At 38.3% G+C, this 18,199-nt stretch overlaps 3 protein-coding genes and 1 pseudogene across 3 annotated transcripts; all 4 read left to right on the forward strand.

The window, feature by feature from the left end:
- Positions 1–1,403: 1,403 nt before the first annotated feature.
- Positions 1,404–4,181, forward strand: LOC114385845. The gene is made up of 2 exons (XM_028345905.1): positions 1,404–1,523; positions 1,611–4,181. The coding sequence occupies exons 1-2, from the start codon at positions 1,404–1,406 to the stop codon at positions 4,179–4,181; spliced, it is 2,691 nt and encodes an 896-aa protein (XP_028201706.1).
- Positions 4,182–6,739: 2,558 nt separating this feature from the next.
- On the forward strand, positions 6,740–11,130 carry LOC114388261 (probable receptor-like serine/threonine-protein kinase At5g57670). The gene is made up of 7 exons (XM_028348666.1): positions 6,740–7,254; positions 7,597–7,851; positions 8,006–8,163; positions 8,258–8,337; positions 8,659–8,794; positions 8,992–9,141; positions 10,774–11,130. Exons 1-7 carry the CDS (start codon positions 7,077–7,079, stop codon positions 10,930–10,932), a joined length of 1,116 nt encoding a protein of 371 aa, XP_028204467.1. The 5' UTR covers positions 6,740–7,076; the 3' UTR covers positions 10,933–11,130.
- A 963-nt stretch (positions 11,131–12,093) lies between these two features.
- LOC114385846 lies at positions 12,094–14,994 on the forward strand (annotated as a pseudogene).
- A 328-nt stretch (positions 14,995–15,322) lies between these two features.
- LOC114385847 (G-type lectin S-receptor-like serine/threonine-protein kinase SD2-5) lies at positions 15,323–16,878 on the forward strand. Its single transcript, XM_028345906.1, has 2 exons — positions 15,323–15,901; positions 16,345–16,878. Exons 1-2 carry the CDS (start codon positions 15,347–15,349, stop codon positions 16,876–16,878), a joined length of 1,089 nt encoding a protein of 362 aa, XP_028201707.1. The 5' UTR covers positions 15,323–15,346.
- Positions 16,879–18,199: the final 1,321 nt, after the last annotated feature.

An 18,199-nucleotide genomic window follows, 5' to 3' on the forward strand; every position in this document is an offset into this window, starting at 1 on the left:
AGAAAATTTTCCTAAAATGGGTGCCTTAGCAATATATTTTTGTTCACAAAAAAAAAATGTTTTAAGATTGTAGTTATTCTTTCGTCTGAAAATAATTGAGGGATAATAGAAAACCAACTTTTCTCAGTTGAGCTTGTTTCTCATCATAAATATAAAATAGTTCACCAAAGCCACACTCTTAACTGGGCATAGCTAATTATACCTACTAATATATATACTAGCTTGTTCGTTTTTTTCTTTATCTGTAGCTAGATCAGAATTTGATACGTAAATGAAGTTTCCCTCCAAATTAAAGTTCCTTTTTCATTCTAGAAAACATGGGTATGAAATTTTAAAATTTGAATTAATACGCACAAAAGAGGGAAAAAAAAAAAGAAGGAAAAGATGTAAAGAGCCAAGTATTAAAGGTAAGCAAATTACACCACTAATTGAAGATCTAATGAATAAGAACTTCTCACCTTTTAGTGGGTACTCAGATTACTATTTGACATAGTTCAATCGACAATTCGACATAGTTAACAACTTTATTACTATATTTGTCATAGCTCCCTAATAATATTTTTACCTAATTCAAATCCTCTTAAGTTGGAGAAATTTGTTTATATTCTTTTTTTAGGGATAATTTGTTTATATTCTTAAATCATTATAGTAAGCCTTGTCAAACAAAATAAAATTATAGTAACCCTGCAACCATAAATTATGAGACAAAATTTTAGTTTGCACTGTTTGATTAATTTTAAATTAATTGGATTTCTGATAAAAATAATTTTTTATTAGACTTTATCTATTATTTGGTCAAATTTCTGATTAATAATTTTTTTATAAATGAATTAAGAGAAAAAAAAATTAACTTTAAATCATTACGCAATAAATGAAGTAGGCTCATCATTATTTCCTAATGGAATCTGAAGCCTGAACAAGTGCAACCGACTGCTGAGAAATTTTATGATACGGGCACAGGAATCACAGAGGGAGTAGAAGAAGGTACTGAGAAAGAAGATCCGAAGATGGCGGAAGAAGGGAAAAGAGAGGTGCAAGGAGAAGAAAGGCCCAAGAGGAGGATCCTCAAGCCCAATTACTTAAAGGATTTCGTTTAGAAGAAGAGACACAGCAGTATACTTAGCCTTAAGCGTAAATAGGAATATTAAGAATATATACTCTTCCAGAAGATATTCATAACCAATTCTGTTATATGCATATTCTAGAATGATTCCATAGCTAGACAACTCAGCATATTTCTGTTATCAAACCATCTATATAAGAGCATGTAAATAACGAGCTTAAGGCAAGGAATATACATTTTACCTAAATTCCCTCTTCTTTAAGCTTCTTCTTCTCTGAGGAGGGTCTGGACCTCGAAATCCAGAAGCTATCACTGGTGCTTTCATTGTCCTTCTGCTCCCATGGCTGATTCCGGTGCTGATCGGGTTGAGGCTGCATTAGACCGCCTCACCTCTCGCATTGAAGATCTCCTACAGCATGTAACACCTTCCCCTTCACCCTCTGGTCCTCCTCGCAGCCCTGTTCCTGCACATACACCACGAATGAAGTTAGACGTCCCCAGATTCGATGGCACTGATCCTATGGGATAGATTTTTAAAATTACACAGTTCTTTGAGTACCACGGTACTCCACCTCAGGATCGCATCACCATTGCTGCGTTTTATATGGAGGGAAGGGCCCTTGCTTGGTTCCAATGGATGTCAAGCAACGGCCAATTCACCTCTTGGCCTGTATTCCTACAGGCCTTGCAGACAAGGTTTGCCCCATCTACCTATGAGGATCCTTCCGGCTCTCTATTCAAGCTTACACAGACAACCACAGTGACGGACTACTTATCTGAATTCGAAGCGCTTGCTAACAGGGTCGTCGGCCTCCCAGCCCCATTTCTCCTTAGCTGCTTCGTTTCCGGTCTTGCGCCAGAAATTCGCCGCGAAGTCATGATCAACCAGCCTCTTACGGTGGCCCAAGCAGCGGGCCTAGCGCGCCTCCACGAGGAGAAATTGCGCGACCTCCGCTTCGATTTCCGCCATCCTTACCGCTCTCAAAGTCCCCAACCACCTGCGGTTCCCCCGCAACCACCACCACTTTCCACGGTGCCCTCTCCACGCACCTCCTCCCTTCCTCCTTTACTGCCTTTACCCCCGCGTCCCACTCCACCACCACCCACCTTTCGCCGCCTGACCCCGGAGGAACTGGCTTCACGTCGGGAACGGGGCCTCTGCTTCTCTTGCGACGAGAAGTTTCACAAAGGCCATAGGTGCACCGCTAGGGTTCACCTTCTGATTGCAGACGCAGATGACCCTGTGGAGCACTTGGGTTCTAATATAGACCCATCAGATCCAATTGACCCGGACCCCGGCCCAATTGACAGACCCGACTCCCCAGCCCATATCCGCCTCAATTCATTAGCGGGCCACTTAGCCCCCGAGACCATGCGTATCATCGGCGACATCTCCGGCCACCCTGTGCTGGTCCTCGTTGACGGTGGGAGCACCCACAATTTCCTCCAAGAGCAGCTCGTGACCCAATTGGGCCTTCCATCCCGCTCCACCACGCCATTGAAAGTCATGGTCGGAAATGGACAGCACCTCCAGTGTCACACGATCTGTGACTCCGTCACTCTTGTCCTTCAACAGCACTCATTCACCGTGGATTTTTACGTGCTTCCGATTGCCGGCGCTAATGTCATCCTTGGCGTCCAATGGTTGCAATCCTTGGGCCCTGTTTTAACTGATTATACTCACCTTCGTATGCAATTTTTTCATGATGGCAGGTTGGTCAACTTGCAAGGGGATCCTGAGGCCCATCGTGGCCTGTTATCGTCTCCACAGTTCCGACGCGTTTGCCGCAGCCACAATCAGAGCCTCTGCTTCCATATCACCGTGCTTCCAAATGATTTAGAGTCAACGTTGACCAAGCCGGTGGACCCTCAAGTACAACATCTTCTTCAACAATTCTCGATTCTCTTTCAGGAGCCCAACACCCTTCCGCCGGCCAGGGAAACGGACCACCAAATTCATTTAAAACCTCACGCCGCTCCCGTCAATGTCAGGCCATATAAATACCCCTATTACCAGAAACGCGAGATCGAAACTCAGGTGGAGACCATGCTTCAACGGGGAATCATTCAACCCAGCAAGAGTCCCTTTTCTTCCCCGGTCTTACTGGTCAAGAAGTCCGACAACACATGGAGGTTCTGCGTCGATTACCGTGCGCTGAATGCTCTAACAGTCAAAGATCGTTTTCCGATTCCGACGATCGATGAGCTGTTGGACGAGCTCGGCGGCGCTAGTTGCTTCTCCAAGTTGGATTTGTTGCAGGGGTATCATCAGATACGTATGCAACCAGATGACATCCCCAAAACAGCCTTTCGAACACATCACGGGCACTTTGAATTCAAAGTGATGCCCTTCGGCTTGTGCAACGCACCTTCATCTTTCCAGGCAACGATGAATTCCCTTTTCCGACCATACCTCCGGCGCTTTATCATCGTATTTTTCGATGATATTCTTATATACAGCGTCTCTCTCAGTGAACACCTGCGTCACCTACAGACCACATTTCAAATCCTTTATGAGCATCATTTTGTGCTTAAGCTTTCCAAATGCCTCTTTGCTCAACCTGAAGTCGAGTACTTAGGTCACTTAGTCTCCTACAAAGGCGTCCAACCAGTCACTTCCAAACTCGATGCCATTGCTCAGTGGCCCCAACCGCGTTCTGTTCGTGCTCTTCGTGGTTTCCTGGGTCTTGCCGGCTTTTACCGCCGATTCATTCGAGGATACGCCACCATTGCCGCGCCACTCGTGAAGGCCACCACTAGTGAACCCCTTCAATGGACTTCATCCACTCAGACCGCTTTTGATACCCTCAAACACGCCCTCACTTCCGCCCCGGTTCTCACTCTTCCCAACTTTCAATTACCCTTTACCATTGAGACTGATGCCTCCACGATTGGGATGGGGGCCGTTTTATCACAGCAGGGTCACCCAATTGCTTACTTCAGTAAGCCTTTTAGCCAGAAAATGCTCCGCGCCTCTACTTATGTTCGAGAGCTATTTGCCATAACCGCCACCGTGAAGAAGTGGCGGCAATACCTTCTCGGCCACTCCTTCACCATTTTAACGGACCACCGCAACTTGAAAGAACTGATGACTCAGGTGGTGCAAACACCCGAATAGCATACCTATCTCGCTAGATTGATGGGCTACGACTACCAGATTCAGTATCGCTCCGGTAGCCATAATCAGGCCGCAGACGCACTATCCCGCTTGCCGGAAAATACTCCTCAGGCCTTACTCATTCTCTTGGTTCCATGCCTCACTTTCTTAGAGGAACTTCATGCTCAACTTGATGCTAGTTCTTCCTTCCAGAACCTGTTGCAGGAAGTTCAGAACCATCCCGACACCCACCTTGATTTCTCTATAGCCAACAAGTTATTGCTCTATAAAGGACGCATATGGCTACCGCCAGATTTACCCATCATCAAAACCTTGTTGATAGAGTATCATGCCACGCCTACGGGGGGCCACGCCGGGGTCGCCAAAACGGTGGCCCGCCTCACCACCAATTTCTTCTGGAGTGGTCTTAAGGATGACGTCGCGCGATTCGTTGCTAACTGCGTTGACTGCCAAGTCACAAATACGAGACTAAAAAGACAGCTGGTCTTCTTTGCCCCCTTCCTATCCCTAGTCAACCTTGGTTCGACTTATCCATGGACTTTATTTGCGGTCTACCACCATATCGGGGCAACACGACGATCCTTGTGGTAGTCGATCGTTTTTCCAAGGGCCTTCACTTGGGAATGCTACCTCAGAGCCACTCAGCTCTCGCGGTGGCGCGACTCTTCTTGGATTTGGTGGTTAAAATCCATGGCCTTCCCCGGAGCATCGTCTCCGATCGGGACCCACTTTTTGTTAGCCATCTGTGGCAGGAGTTATTCAAATCAAGCGGCACTCAACTCCGGATGAGTTTGGCCTATCATCCACAGAGCGACGGACAGACCGAGGTCTTCAACCGGGTCGTTGAGCAGTACTTGCGTGCTTTTGTACATCGGAAACCGGCGAGCTGGGGCAGATTACTTCCATGGGTCGAATGGTCTCACAATACCTCATGGATGGCGCACACCGGCACCACACCGTACGAAATCACATTCGGCCGGAAGCCCTTTAATTTCCCTGATTATATTGCAGGGACCTCCAGAGTCGATGCAGTGGAGGAGCTTTTAACTGATCGAGAAACCACTTTCCAACTGATTCGCAACAAGCTCCTCAAAGCCCAGAACAGGATGAAACAAACTGCTGATCAACACCGTAGAGATGTCCAATTTGCTGTTGGAGATTGGGTTTTGGTCCGTCTTCGACCTTACCGCCAATATTCAGCCAAGGAGCAGCACCGTGCCGGAGAGAAGCTGGCTCGCCGTTATTATGGTCCTTTTAAAGTCTCTGCCAAGCTCGACCCTGTTGCTTATCGATTGGAACTTCCAGAAGGGACACGTTTACACCCTGTGTTTCATTGCTCGAAGCTGAAGGCATTTCGCGGGGAACCCGAATTATCGTCACCCCCTTCCCTGCCACCATCCATCCATGACAACCAACCTCTTATTTCCCCATTAGCTATCCTGGGCTATCGTCGTGCGACCTCTGATCCTCACAGCCCATGGCAGGTTTTGGTCCAGTGGCAGGGCCTGTCACCAGAGGAGACTTCATGGGAAGACTGGCAACAGCTTTGCCAGGACTATCACCTTGAGGACAAGGTGCTCCTGCAAGGACCGAGGGATGATACGGGCACAGGAATCACAGAGGGAGTAGAAGAAGGTGCTGAGAAAGAAGATCCGAAGATGGCGGAAGAAGGGAAAAGAGAGGTGCAAGGAGAAGAAAGGCCCAAGAGGAGGATCCTCAAGCCCAATTACTTAAAGGATTTCGTTTAGAAGAAGAGACACAGCAGTATACTTAGCCTTAAGCGTAAATAGGAATATTAAGAATATATACTCTTCCAGAAGATATTCATAACCAATTCTGTTATATGCATATTCTAGAATGATTCCATAGCTAGACAACTCAGCATATTTCTGTTATCAAACCATCTATATAAGAGCATGTAAATAACGAGCTTAAGGCAAGGAATATACATTTTATCTAAATTCCCTCTTCTTTAAGCTTCTTCTTCTCTGAGGAGGGTCTGGACCTCGAAATCCAGAAGCTATCATTTTAACATAGAAACTTAATTAAGAGGCGCGACACAATTCAACAGATGTAACATGTTTAGACCCCTCGTATATTAAAAGTTGCAGATAAAATATATTAAAATTCATGATAAAAGTACATTAATATATAGCAGTGTTTTCTATATTTTTGTTATATAAAAAACATCGCTATACTTTTACTTAAACCTGATCAAAGTTCCTATATTTTCATATTCATGAGTTTAATCACTAACTTAAAGAAAATATGTGAATCTGATCCTTATTTTAGGTGCTATTATTTTCATGAATCCACACATTTTTTAGTGTTTGAAGTCTAAATTCATGAATCATATTTCACTAAAAATATATGAACTAAAAACACATTTATCTCAATTCTTTTATTTCTGAGTTTTTAAGAATACTCAATAGCAATTGTTTTTGTTGGGGGATAGAAATATTTTGTCTTGTTCTTTAATGTGTCAGATCTGTTAGCTTCTGTTTCCATATATGTCTTCAAAAAAGGCACGGTCATTCCTTGTTTATACGAGACAGAGCATTCAATCGTAGCTAACAGACCCCAAAGTACACATAACACATGCAATGCAGTTATTATTTTATCTTATACGAATATTTTCATTTTCATTCTCTCTCCCAATCTCACAAACAAACATCCCCTTTGATTCTCTCTTCCCTCTTCAAACCTTGCGTGTCTCTGTGTCCTTTTGCATGTCTCTGCGTGTACAAGCCAAACACACTGTGAGAGAGAACATAACAACACACATCACTCTCTTGTTTTCTTTCAAGTCAGCAAAAAAAATATAGGAAAAAAAGTTCTTTTCTCTGTTTCTGCTCTGCATTAAAACAGAGTCCCCTGTTTTTGGTATTTATTGCAATGAAGTATATTAGGAGCAACAGCTTGAAGAGGCTCTTTTCGTTTGGGAGACACGGGTTTGGGGAAGAAAACGACGTGGGGTTGGTGGTTTTTCCTTGTGAAGAGCACCCTCCAAGACCCTCTTGGAAATGCTTCTCTTATGAAGAGTTGTTTGATGCCACCAATGGCTTTAGCTCAGGTACTTACAGTTAGTCTCATCACTGAAGGTTTTAAATTGCCGTTAAATATTGCGGGGAATTGTGAACATTTAAGACCATGTTACGGTCTCAGAAACTCCAAAAACCTTGTCATTGCAGCTAATTAGAACAGTTTTCAGTCTTTCTTTTGGTTTATTTTGTTGGATATTTTGTATTGACAAATATTAGTTGTTAATTGAAGTTTTTGTTAGCGGGGAATCAAACCCTCGACCTTCCCTCCCTCCTTTCTCCTTTTACCATCAAATCAATCTTATAACTCCTGTATTATTTTGTTTGATATAGTACTAAGTTTCTTTGTTTTTGACTTTTTTAATTTTGTGTAGAGAATGTGATTGGTAAAGGAGGGTATGCGGAGGTTTATAAGGGAATATTGAATGGTGGTGAGGAAGTTGCGGTGAAGAGGCTCACAAGAACTTCAAGGGATGAGAGAAAGGAGAAGGAGTTTCTGTTAGAGATTGGCACAATTGGTCACGTGCGTCATTCCAACGTGTTGCCTCTTCTGGGGTGTTGCATTGATAATGGACTTTACCTCGTTTTTGAGCTATCCAACGTTGGTTCTGTTGCTTCTCTTATTCATGGTACATAAATAAAACCCATCAAAAATAAAAAAAGAAGTCTTTTCTAAAATTGTATTTGGGCTGCAAAATTTGTTACTACATGGTATTGGTTTGCAGAAAAGAGAAGAAGAAAATAAAAGGGTCTTAGTAATTTGTGTGTGAATGTTCCTTGTAGATGAGCACTTGCCTCATTTGGATTGGAAAACAAGGTATAAGATAGCTCTTGGGACTGCACGTGGCCTTCACTACTTGCACAAAGGCTGCAAGAGGAGGATCATTCATAGGGACATCAAGGCCTCAAACATTTTGTTGACAGCAGATTTTGAACCGAAGGTTCTTAAAATTTGTACTCTACTTTTGTGTTTTAGTTGAATCTGTTTATCAACAAAAGGGATTTTGATGGGTTTATTTTATTTTATTGTGGCAGATATCTGATTTTGGACTAGCAAGGTGGCTTCCATCTCAGTGGACTCACCATTCAATAGCTCCAATAGAAGGGACATTTGGGTACCCTCTTTTTCCAGTTTCCTTCTGTGGTTTCTAATTTACCATGATATCATTACTAGCTCATTCTCAACGAGTTTCCAAACACATTAGTAGTAGTATATTGGAGTATAAACTTCGTTTTTAAATGGAAAAGTGTTATATTTTTTGGGTCCTGATACACAAATATTTCATTATTTTAAACACTCCACTATCATCTCTCATTTATCTTTGTCTCTCTCTTCTTATCACATGATATACCCTACCATACTTATATATTTTACTCTCTTTGGTGTTTCAAGGGGTCTCGGATGTCCATTGAACTTTTTTCATGTTTTTTTGAAGGCATTTAGCACCTGAGTACTACTTGCATGGAGTTGTGGATGAGAAGACTGATGTATTTGCCTTTGGCGTATTCTTGCTTGAAGTCATCTCTGGGAGGAAACCAGTGGATGGGTCTCACCAAAGCTTGCACAACTGGGTAGGGGCACCATTGACGTTGAAACTTTTGTTATTTTAACTGCTTAATTCTAATTGCCTTGTTTCGTGGGAAATCCTATATTAGGTTTGGTCTAGAATCTAGAATTAGGCTAGACTAATGGTGACTTTAGGGTTACATTGATTAGTTTATTTTATGGTTTTTGGGGCAAATTATATGTGTTATTTATGACTTCACAGGCTAAACCAATACTAAACAAAGGGGAGATAGAAAAGCTGGTAGATCCAAGGCTTGGAGGGGCTTATGATGTGACACAGTTTAATAGAGTAGCCTTTGCTGCCTCCCTGTGCATTCGGGCATCTGCAACTTGCAGACCTACCATGAGTGAGGTAGCTCAAATACATTTGTTGTTCAACTTTGGTGTTACTTTCCTACCTCTGTATATTTGTATGAGTTTAGTTTTGATATATTGTGATATAAGATTCTTATAGTGTCAATTAATTAGAATGATTTTTAAAATAATTATTAAAAAAAAAGCAAATAATTTTTAATGGGCTAAATCCTCTTCTTTATTCCTCATTTACGGAAATGTATTATTAGTTGTGATCTTAGACTTTCACAAAAATAAAATAAAATGTCCTATGTCTTTTTAGTTCCTCATTTATGGATATAAAGATCACATGACTCATTTTCTTAAATGAAAGATCAAAACAAGATAATTTGTTTTTCACAGGACTGCAAACACATTTTAATGATTTTTTAACTATACGATAATTTATGATTAAATATATAAAAGACGTTTACATTGTTTGTGTATTATAATTTATTTATTTGGTTAGAATTGGATTATTTGTCTTTAAGCATAGGGAATAGCCCAAGAAAATAGAGAGGTTTAGCCCTGATTCTCAGGTTCAACATTACTAATGTGACAATTGCTAGTGGCTAAGGCAGATTACATTTTAATATTGATTTCTTTTATTAGTCACTCTTATGTACGAGAGAATAATATATGACCAAGTGGTAATTGTTGTTTATTACTTTTGTGTTCTGTTGAAACTAATCACTTTGTTTTGGTCATCCGATTAGTATAATAACGGGTGTAACCACCACGGCACCTGCTATGCTGGTCCCCCGTCCTTTTTTTAATCCCGTTTGTACAGCGAAATTTATCTATGCTAGACCCCTAAAGAGTAAAGCCCCACTCTGCAAAACTTTGAAGTTTTAATACTTAGAAGCAAAAAACAACAGATATAGCTGCTATATAGCAGCTTACTATCTTACATATACATTAATTTCGGGGAAATAATTTTGTGACTACAACTGTGAATTATTTTTGGATGGAAAGCATTGCAAATTCTAAATGAGATTTTTTTGGCAGTAAGGAATCTTTGTAAAAAAATGCTTCTTTGGATGACCATTCTCTAAGTCAGATATGTGATGTAAGAACTTGGATTCATTCCAATTTTTCAATTGCTACTGGCAGCCTATTGTTATTTCTGCTTTTCTTGATCCATGCAAATTGACTACTCAGTTGATGTTCTTCTGTCCTATCAAACATTAACCATTATGCTAATCAGACAGTAGAGATAATATGACAATCTTAAATTTGACCAAGGTATCAAATAAAAAATAAATTATACAATGTGGTTACAGTTATGGAAATTCTAAGAAACCAACATTAATAGGTCATTACTTATTTGTGATCTTGACTTGAAAGTTAGAAAAGGCCAACATGTGGTTTCTTGTTATGTAAAATGTCTTAGGTACCTATTTTGTGACTATCCCTAAGATTGTAGAAAATTACAAATAAACGTGGCTAATGCGGTCGCAACTGTGGTTATAATGACATCGCAATTGCAGTTGTGGATTTAAAACCTGTCCTGATTGTGATTTATACCTTTATTCAACATAGAACTCATTATATACCTTGTGCCACATTGTATGTATAGTATATATGCATACAGTTTCTCCTAGATAATCTTCATATTTTGATGATCTAATTAATTTCTTTTTTGTGACAGGTATTGGAGGTAATGGAGGAGTGGGAGATGGATAAAGGGAAGTGGGAAATGCCAGAGGAAGAAGAGCAAGAGGAGGAATTATGGGGTTTTGAGGATCTAGAATATGAATATGACAGTTCCTTTTCAATGTCACTACCTGACTCTGTGGGAAGTACTTAGGGTTAAGGAGTTAGGTACAACTTTCAACTACATGTACATATGCATATTGTTACATAAATATTAAAGGTGCAGATAAGCCTCTTGTGGCTGTTCTGTTTAATCAAACTATATAACTTAGTGTTTCCTTTTGTAATTTTGTGGATCTAAAATATTTAGTAAAGTTGAACTCAGTTACTTCGGCAAATTACATGGCTTAATTTTGACCCTACACGTTTTGCCTCGTTAGTACTTTACTACTTTATATAATGTTAATACAATTATACAAAGAAATTAAAGAAAGTTCAGATGCAGACGAACATGACATAGCAAGGTCGTTTTCATGCAGTGATAATTCACTGAAAAATCAGCATAGTAACGTACGTGAAATAAAGCAGAGATAATTGGGTTCGTTGATATATTTTAGTTTGCGTGGATAAGGGCACTGAATACTTGGACGAATTGGTATTGAGTGCCAGATAAAATTAAAGTATGATTACAATAATTAAGTGATTAAACCAAAAGATAACAATATTGAATACGTATTCAAAAGTTATACTATTATTTATGCAATATATCTTTAAATTCTTTCTTGTAATTTCTTTTTGTCAAATCTATTTTATCCTATAATTATACAAACATGATATAAAAATATAATTTCTCTACATCCAACATTTATCCTCTGGTGAGTTCCATTCAATAAATTAAGATGGTGAAGAAGAGGCCAATTCCATAATATACAACTCAACCTGCAAGTTTTGATATATAGTGTATGTGGAGCAATCCATTAGCTGACTGGCCCAGCCACACCAGCAATTCCTAACGTATTTATGTTTTACTATTTTTTAATAAAAAAACAAGTTTATTTTGGGAGTGGGAGGAAGAGGTTGACCTTTTCTACAACAGTAACAAAAGTCAAACCTATTTTATTTTAATTTTTTTGTTTATTTTATTTCTACATATTGTTTTCAATGTTGTTCGATGTTAACATGTGATTTTTTAATCCATAAAAATTAAATACCTATGTAAGGAGTTTTACAATATATACATTCAGCTCAATAACTAAGCTAGACTGTTGGATATTAAAATTATGAAATTAATATTTAGTATGGCTTAGTACAACAACACATCCCAGTGAAACCCACAAAAGATAATAAATATTATGCAATAAATTAAACTGGTCCAATGACAGAATGCATACAAGGTATATAAATTATATCACACTCAGGAACAAAGATTTTGTTCTAAAATTATATTGCTTCGGTATATTTATCTCTGCAACTAATCCTTACAAAAAAATATCAATTAATTAATAGCTTCAATATTTTTCAATAGCTTATAAATATAAATTATTTCATATTATTTTTCTTATAAAACATAAGTACATTCTCTTCTACTTTAAGTCAGATTAAGATCGAATTCGTTTGTTTCAGTTTTTCATGAAACAATATTTTATTTTAAACTTATTTTTTTTAAAAAAATTATTATATTTATTTAGACTTTTGAAAAAAAGTAGAATTAGAAAAATATTCCTTCTTAATGTTTTGAGTAACACCTAAAGAATAATTATAATTATAATTAACTCTAAAATGTAAATTATATTTTACATGTTATATATTTTAAAATACTTTTGTAAAAAACTTTAAAAAAATATTGAAGTGTGTGCTACTGTTGCTTAAAATATTGAAGTGTGTCCTCTATCTTCCTTCTACAGATAGTTAATATATAAATAGGACCTATTTTATGTTAATATTTGACATTTTAAGTCTGTAGTTGAGGCATTAGTTGCAATGTCCTCTCTAACTAGCATGACTCCTCAAAAAGCCGTTATTGCTGAAACTGGGGAACGTGTTGATGTCAATGATGTTAAGATCAACACCATACTCGCGGTCAAGGCTGGTGACGCTATTCCTCTTGATGGAATCGTGGTGGAAGGAAAGTGTGAAGTTGATGAAAAGATGTTAACAGGAGAATCATTACCTGTGATCAAAGAGTTAGATTCAGTATTATGGGCTGGAACTATTAATGTGAATGATTAAGTATCTAGCTATTCTTTATCTCTCAACAATTTTTTTACCAAAACAATTCTTCTAAAATAATTCTGGTTTATATCATCCCAGGATACATAAGTGTAAAAACTACTGTGTAGGCAAAAGACACATGGTGGCTAGAATGTCAAAACATGTTGAAGAGGCTTCTAGCAGAAAATCTCAAACACAAAGATTCATTGATAATTTTGCACAAAGTACTATATTCCTGCAGGTAAGTATCAAGTACAAACTACACCAACTATTTTCTTTTTCTGGAAGTAAAGGAATAAAAACATTTACTAATGTTACTTTCACTTTGAAAGTTTAATATTGTGATTGACAAATATGCGGTAGACCTACATTATCACAGTAAATACTGACATTTGTATTGATTTATGTTATATGTAGCTGTTGGCTTGATTTCAGCTGGCATTGCTGTGGTACCGGCTGCATTAAAAGTTCATGATATTAAGCCTTGGTTTCATCTGGTAATTGTGGTTTTATTAATTGCATGCCCTTGTGCTCTCATCCTCTCCACGCCTATTGCAATCTTTTGTGCTCTCACAAAAGCTGCAATAAGTGGATTACTACTAAAAGGTGGAGATTATATAGAAACACTTTCTGGAATTAAGACTGTGGCTTTTGATAAAACAGGTACAATAACACGAGGAGAGTTCACTGTGACAGATTTTTCAGTTGTAGATGACATTAGCATTAAAACTTTATTGTACTGGTAAATTATATTAATTAAACATAATTAAATACACTCTGTTTGGACTTTGGAGAGTTTATAATTGTTTTAAAACTACTTTTCTTTGGTTAATGGAAACTTTGTAGGGTTTCAAGTATTCAGAGTAAATCAAGTCATCCTATGGCAGCTGCACTAGTGGAATATGGAATGTCGAATTCTATCAAGCCAATCCCTAAAAATGTGGAGAATTTTGAAAATCTTCCTGGGGAAGGAGTTTTGGGTACAATTGATGGGAAGGATATCTGTATAGGAAATAGAAGAATTGGTACTAGAGATGGCTCTAAAAGAGATGATTATAAAACCGCAACCTTAGTTTCAAAATGAATTCCTGTAGGCTTTCTAATCTTGAATATCTGAATGTGTGTATGGCTTTCCTTTTTTACTAATGTTTCTTTGTTATGTTGTCAACCTTCACCAAAAACAAGAACTTGAATATTTTTCCATATATTTCCAAGATTTTCTTGTAGTTTTTTATTATCTGGCACTTAGACAGTACCCATTAGCCTTTAGTTCATAGCCTGTTTTCAGTATTTTATCACTTCAATTAGTAACTCAATAGTACATTCGAAGTCATGTTTGTGCAACAATTTAGTTTATTTCAATACTATTTGTGCTTCATTGCTCGTAATTATATTCTTATCACTTCACTTGTGATAGTTTATACACTGAAATAAATATTATCATATTTTTAGTTGATTGTCACATGCAATTTCAAAGCCATGAAATTTCTACCCAAAACAATACTGTGGACCAACTCTGGCTGGAGTCTTCAGTTTAGTTGATACTTGCAGAGCAGGTGCTTTGGAGGCAATAGAAGAGCCAAAGTTGTTAGGCGTGAGGTCAGTCATGCTAACAGGAGATAGGTCTCAGGATGCTATGTATGTTCAGAGCCAGGTATGCTCATTGTAACCTATACTCTATTTAACCAACAATCATATGACAAATATGTTGATTTGATAGACTTTGTTATTAACAATGTGTCAATATCAATTGTCTTTTTCTTGACTGAAAAGATCACCCCTCTTCACTTTTGGTAAACAATGCTGCTTATTATAAACAATATCAAAATATGGAATAATTATTGACTTATTCTCTGCAGTTGAACCATGCTCTAGACATTGTTCATGCAGAGCTTCACCTTCAGAAAAGGCAGTGATCATTGAGAATTTCAAGAAAGATGGGCTAATAGCCATGATTGGAGATGGCATAAATGATGCTCCTGCCTTAGTAAAAAAGGCATTGAGTTTGAGTGGTGAAGTTACTAAGATTAACGTTACTCAGCTTCCCAAAACAAATAAACTGTAAACTGCACTTTTTTTCTCACTATCTACTGTAGGGTTTTGAATAGTCCAATGTCCACTACCACCATAATTGTGGCTTCCATGTCTTTGTTAAAAGCAGTTGCAGGAATTGTAATTGTCATCCTCATAGGTGGGATTTAAACTCTGTCATAGTTGTTTTATTTTCATCTTCTGTTCAGTGTTGTTTTATTTGAATGATTCTCTTCTTACTGTGCTTTGATGATCTTAAAGCAGTTGTCCTTCTTGTGAACTAATGTCTTTTGTTTTGGAGGACGGTACCCAAAAGCGTAAATCAGGTTGATGGTGGTCGTAGACCATTATTTAGACCAGATAAACAATTTGTGACATTAACTAGTATGGATAGATTTCTGAATGAGATGGAAAGGGAGAAGCCAATCGGGTTCACTGTTGAGCAGTTAAGGATTGCAACTGATAATTACTCTTTGTTGGGGTCAGGAGGTTCCGGAGCAGTTTATAAAGGAAGTTTTAGTGATGGAACCAGCATAGCTGTGAAGGTTCTACGTGGGAGTTCTGAGAAGAGAATTATTGAGCAGTTTATGGCAGAAGTAGCTACTATTGGTAAAGTTCATCATTTCAATCTAGTTCGTCTACATGGATTTTGCTTTGAAAGTCACTTCAGAGGACTGGTTTATGAGTACATGGCGAATGACACACTTGAGAAGTACTTGTTTTGTAAAAGCATGTTCTTATCATTTGAAAAGCGTCATGAGATTGCAGTTGGCACACCAAGAGGCATCGCTTATTTACATGAAGAGTGCCAACAAAGAATAATCTATTATGACATCAAACCAGGAAATATTCTCTTGGACTGGAACTTCTGTCCTAAAGTTGCTGATTTTGGTTTGGCCAAGCTTTGCAATAGGGACAATGCTCATATAACCCTGACCCGGGTAGGGGGATGTTATGGAGGGAGTAACACGGCAACCACCATCAGATACAATACAACCAGGCACGATAGGAACAATCACTAGCATACATCAGAGGCCCACTAGAAAGATCACCAAACCTCAGCACCTAAGGGATTTTGTGTAATCCATTATGTTAAGGGAATGCTGAGGTGGCAGGACAAGGAATATTACTGTCTGATACTTGTCTAAATTTCTGTTATTGCTGTCTAAATTCTGTTATTGCTAGAATTCGCTGGAATTCGCTAGAATCCTGTTATCTTCTTTTCAAATCACAGCATCATTGATGCATATATATAGGAGTAAACATGAATGTATTGGACAGCAGAAAAATAATACGAGTTTCTTCCTTATCTTTCTCTCTTATGGAGGTTCCTAGCCCTTGAAGCTAGGTTGTTCTTTCCCCCTTGTTCTTGCATTCATAACAGGGGACTCCTGGTTTTGCTGCACCTGAACTTTGGATGCCTAATTTTCCTGTAACTCACAAGTATGATGTTTACAGCTTTGGCATGCTGTTATTTGAAATCATTGGCAGGAGAAGAAACCATAACATTAACCTTCCAGAAAGTCAGGTATGGTTTCCAATGTGGGTTTGGAAAAGATTTGATGCTGAACAAGTGAGGGATTTGATAACAGCCTGTGGGATAGAGGATCAAAATTGCGAGATTGCAGAAAGATTTGTTAGGGTAGCTCTGTCATGTGTTCAGTATAGGCTAGAATCAAGACCTATAATGAGTGTTGTGGTGAAAATGTTGGGAGGTTTTATTGAAGTTCCAAAGCCTATGAACCCATTTCCGCACCTGGTTGATTGGTCTTCCCCCACTCATCTTGTCCAAGCGTCGCAGATCAATGCTGATAAAAGTATTTGTTTCGACTCTTCAGTAATGTTAACCAAATCTGTCCATGTAATTACCACTCCTATTTTGACCAAGTACGAGATCTACCTAAAAAAGTTTCAATGACTTTTAAAAGATCCATCAATAATGGCTGTGATGACTGGTCTATTGATATTTCAGAGTTGTTTGGGACAAGTGGGATTTCTGAGTGCTGTAAGAACTCAAGCTATAAAAATAGCATTGTTAACTATATCAGTAGCCTTAGGCCTTAGCTATCCAGAAAATATTATCGAGTGATTATGAATGGGATAATGAGTAAAAAAAAGTTATTTATGTGTTTATTTTAACTCAAAAAGACAAGAGACTTAAAACCCAAGGATGCGGTATGGATCCAAGATTATTACTGATATTTGAAAAGCTAATTTTAGGAAGTCCCAAGAATGGTATTGCAGAATAAATTCAAACAACATTTTTTTTACTTAAATATGTTATTGGTCCCTGATAAATATACGTTTTTTGTGTTTGGTCTCTAATAAATTTTTCTTTGGGATTAGATCTCTAATATTTCAAAAAATTTGTCTTAGGTCTCTATCGTTAGTCCGTAATCGTTAATTGCTTACGTGGCCATTAACTGGACACATAAGAGTGTGATGTGTTGTGTCACGTGTAACCTTTGATATCACTGTTTATACACATTGGAATTTTTAAAAAAAAGAAAAACAAAGAAAACAATGTTGTTTTAAAGTAGGCACTGTAGGTTAAAAAAATGACAACGTTTGTGTCATATAGAAAAGGGTGTACAGACATTGCTTTAGAACACAAACACATTTCTCTGTTGCTCGCTAGGTTTCCGTCAAAGTTCTCCACAAAAGGTGATTAGGGTTAATGATTTGGTCTGTTGTTGTTATCGTCGAGGGTTTGTTTAGACGACGCGTGGGTGAGACATTTGGTCTTCATCTTTTTCGTTGTGGTCCACGCGTTTTCGGAGTTAAGGTTTGGTGCTATTGGAGGAAGATTATGGTGTTACAGCTTGTGGTTCCAAAAGTGAAGATCATGGTCAAGAAAGGTACATCATTAAGTTTTGTTTATTGCATTTGTATTGTTTATTATGTCTTTTTTGTTTTTTTTTGTCAGTATGTGGTGGGGTGCACAAGATGCCTTTTTCATGTTTTTTATTGATTAGAATAATGTTTTTTTGGGGTTAATTTTTTTCTATGCTTTGGCAAAGATGCATTTTTCTATGAAGGTTAATTATGGGGGTAATTTCATTCGTAACCCCATTTTGAAGTATGCTGGTGGAGACAAAACGTTGTTGCTTGACATAGATGAGGACAAGTGGTCCTTCTTCGAATTGGTTGGCATTCTGAAGGATGATGTGAACTGCACAAGTGACTTTAACCTGTGGTGGACAGGGGTTCATGATGTTGATCTAAAAGAGTTGGCCCTT

The sequence above is a fragment of the Glycine soja genome, chromosome 15 (genome assembly GCF_004193775.1).
Source record: "Glycine soja cultivar W05 chromosome 15, ASM419377v2, whole genome shotgun sequence".
NCBI lineage: Eukaryota > Viridiplantae > Streptophyta > Magnoliopsida > Fabales > Fabaceae > Glycine > Glycine soja.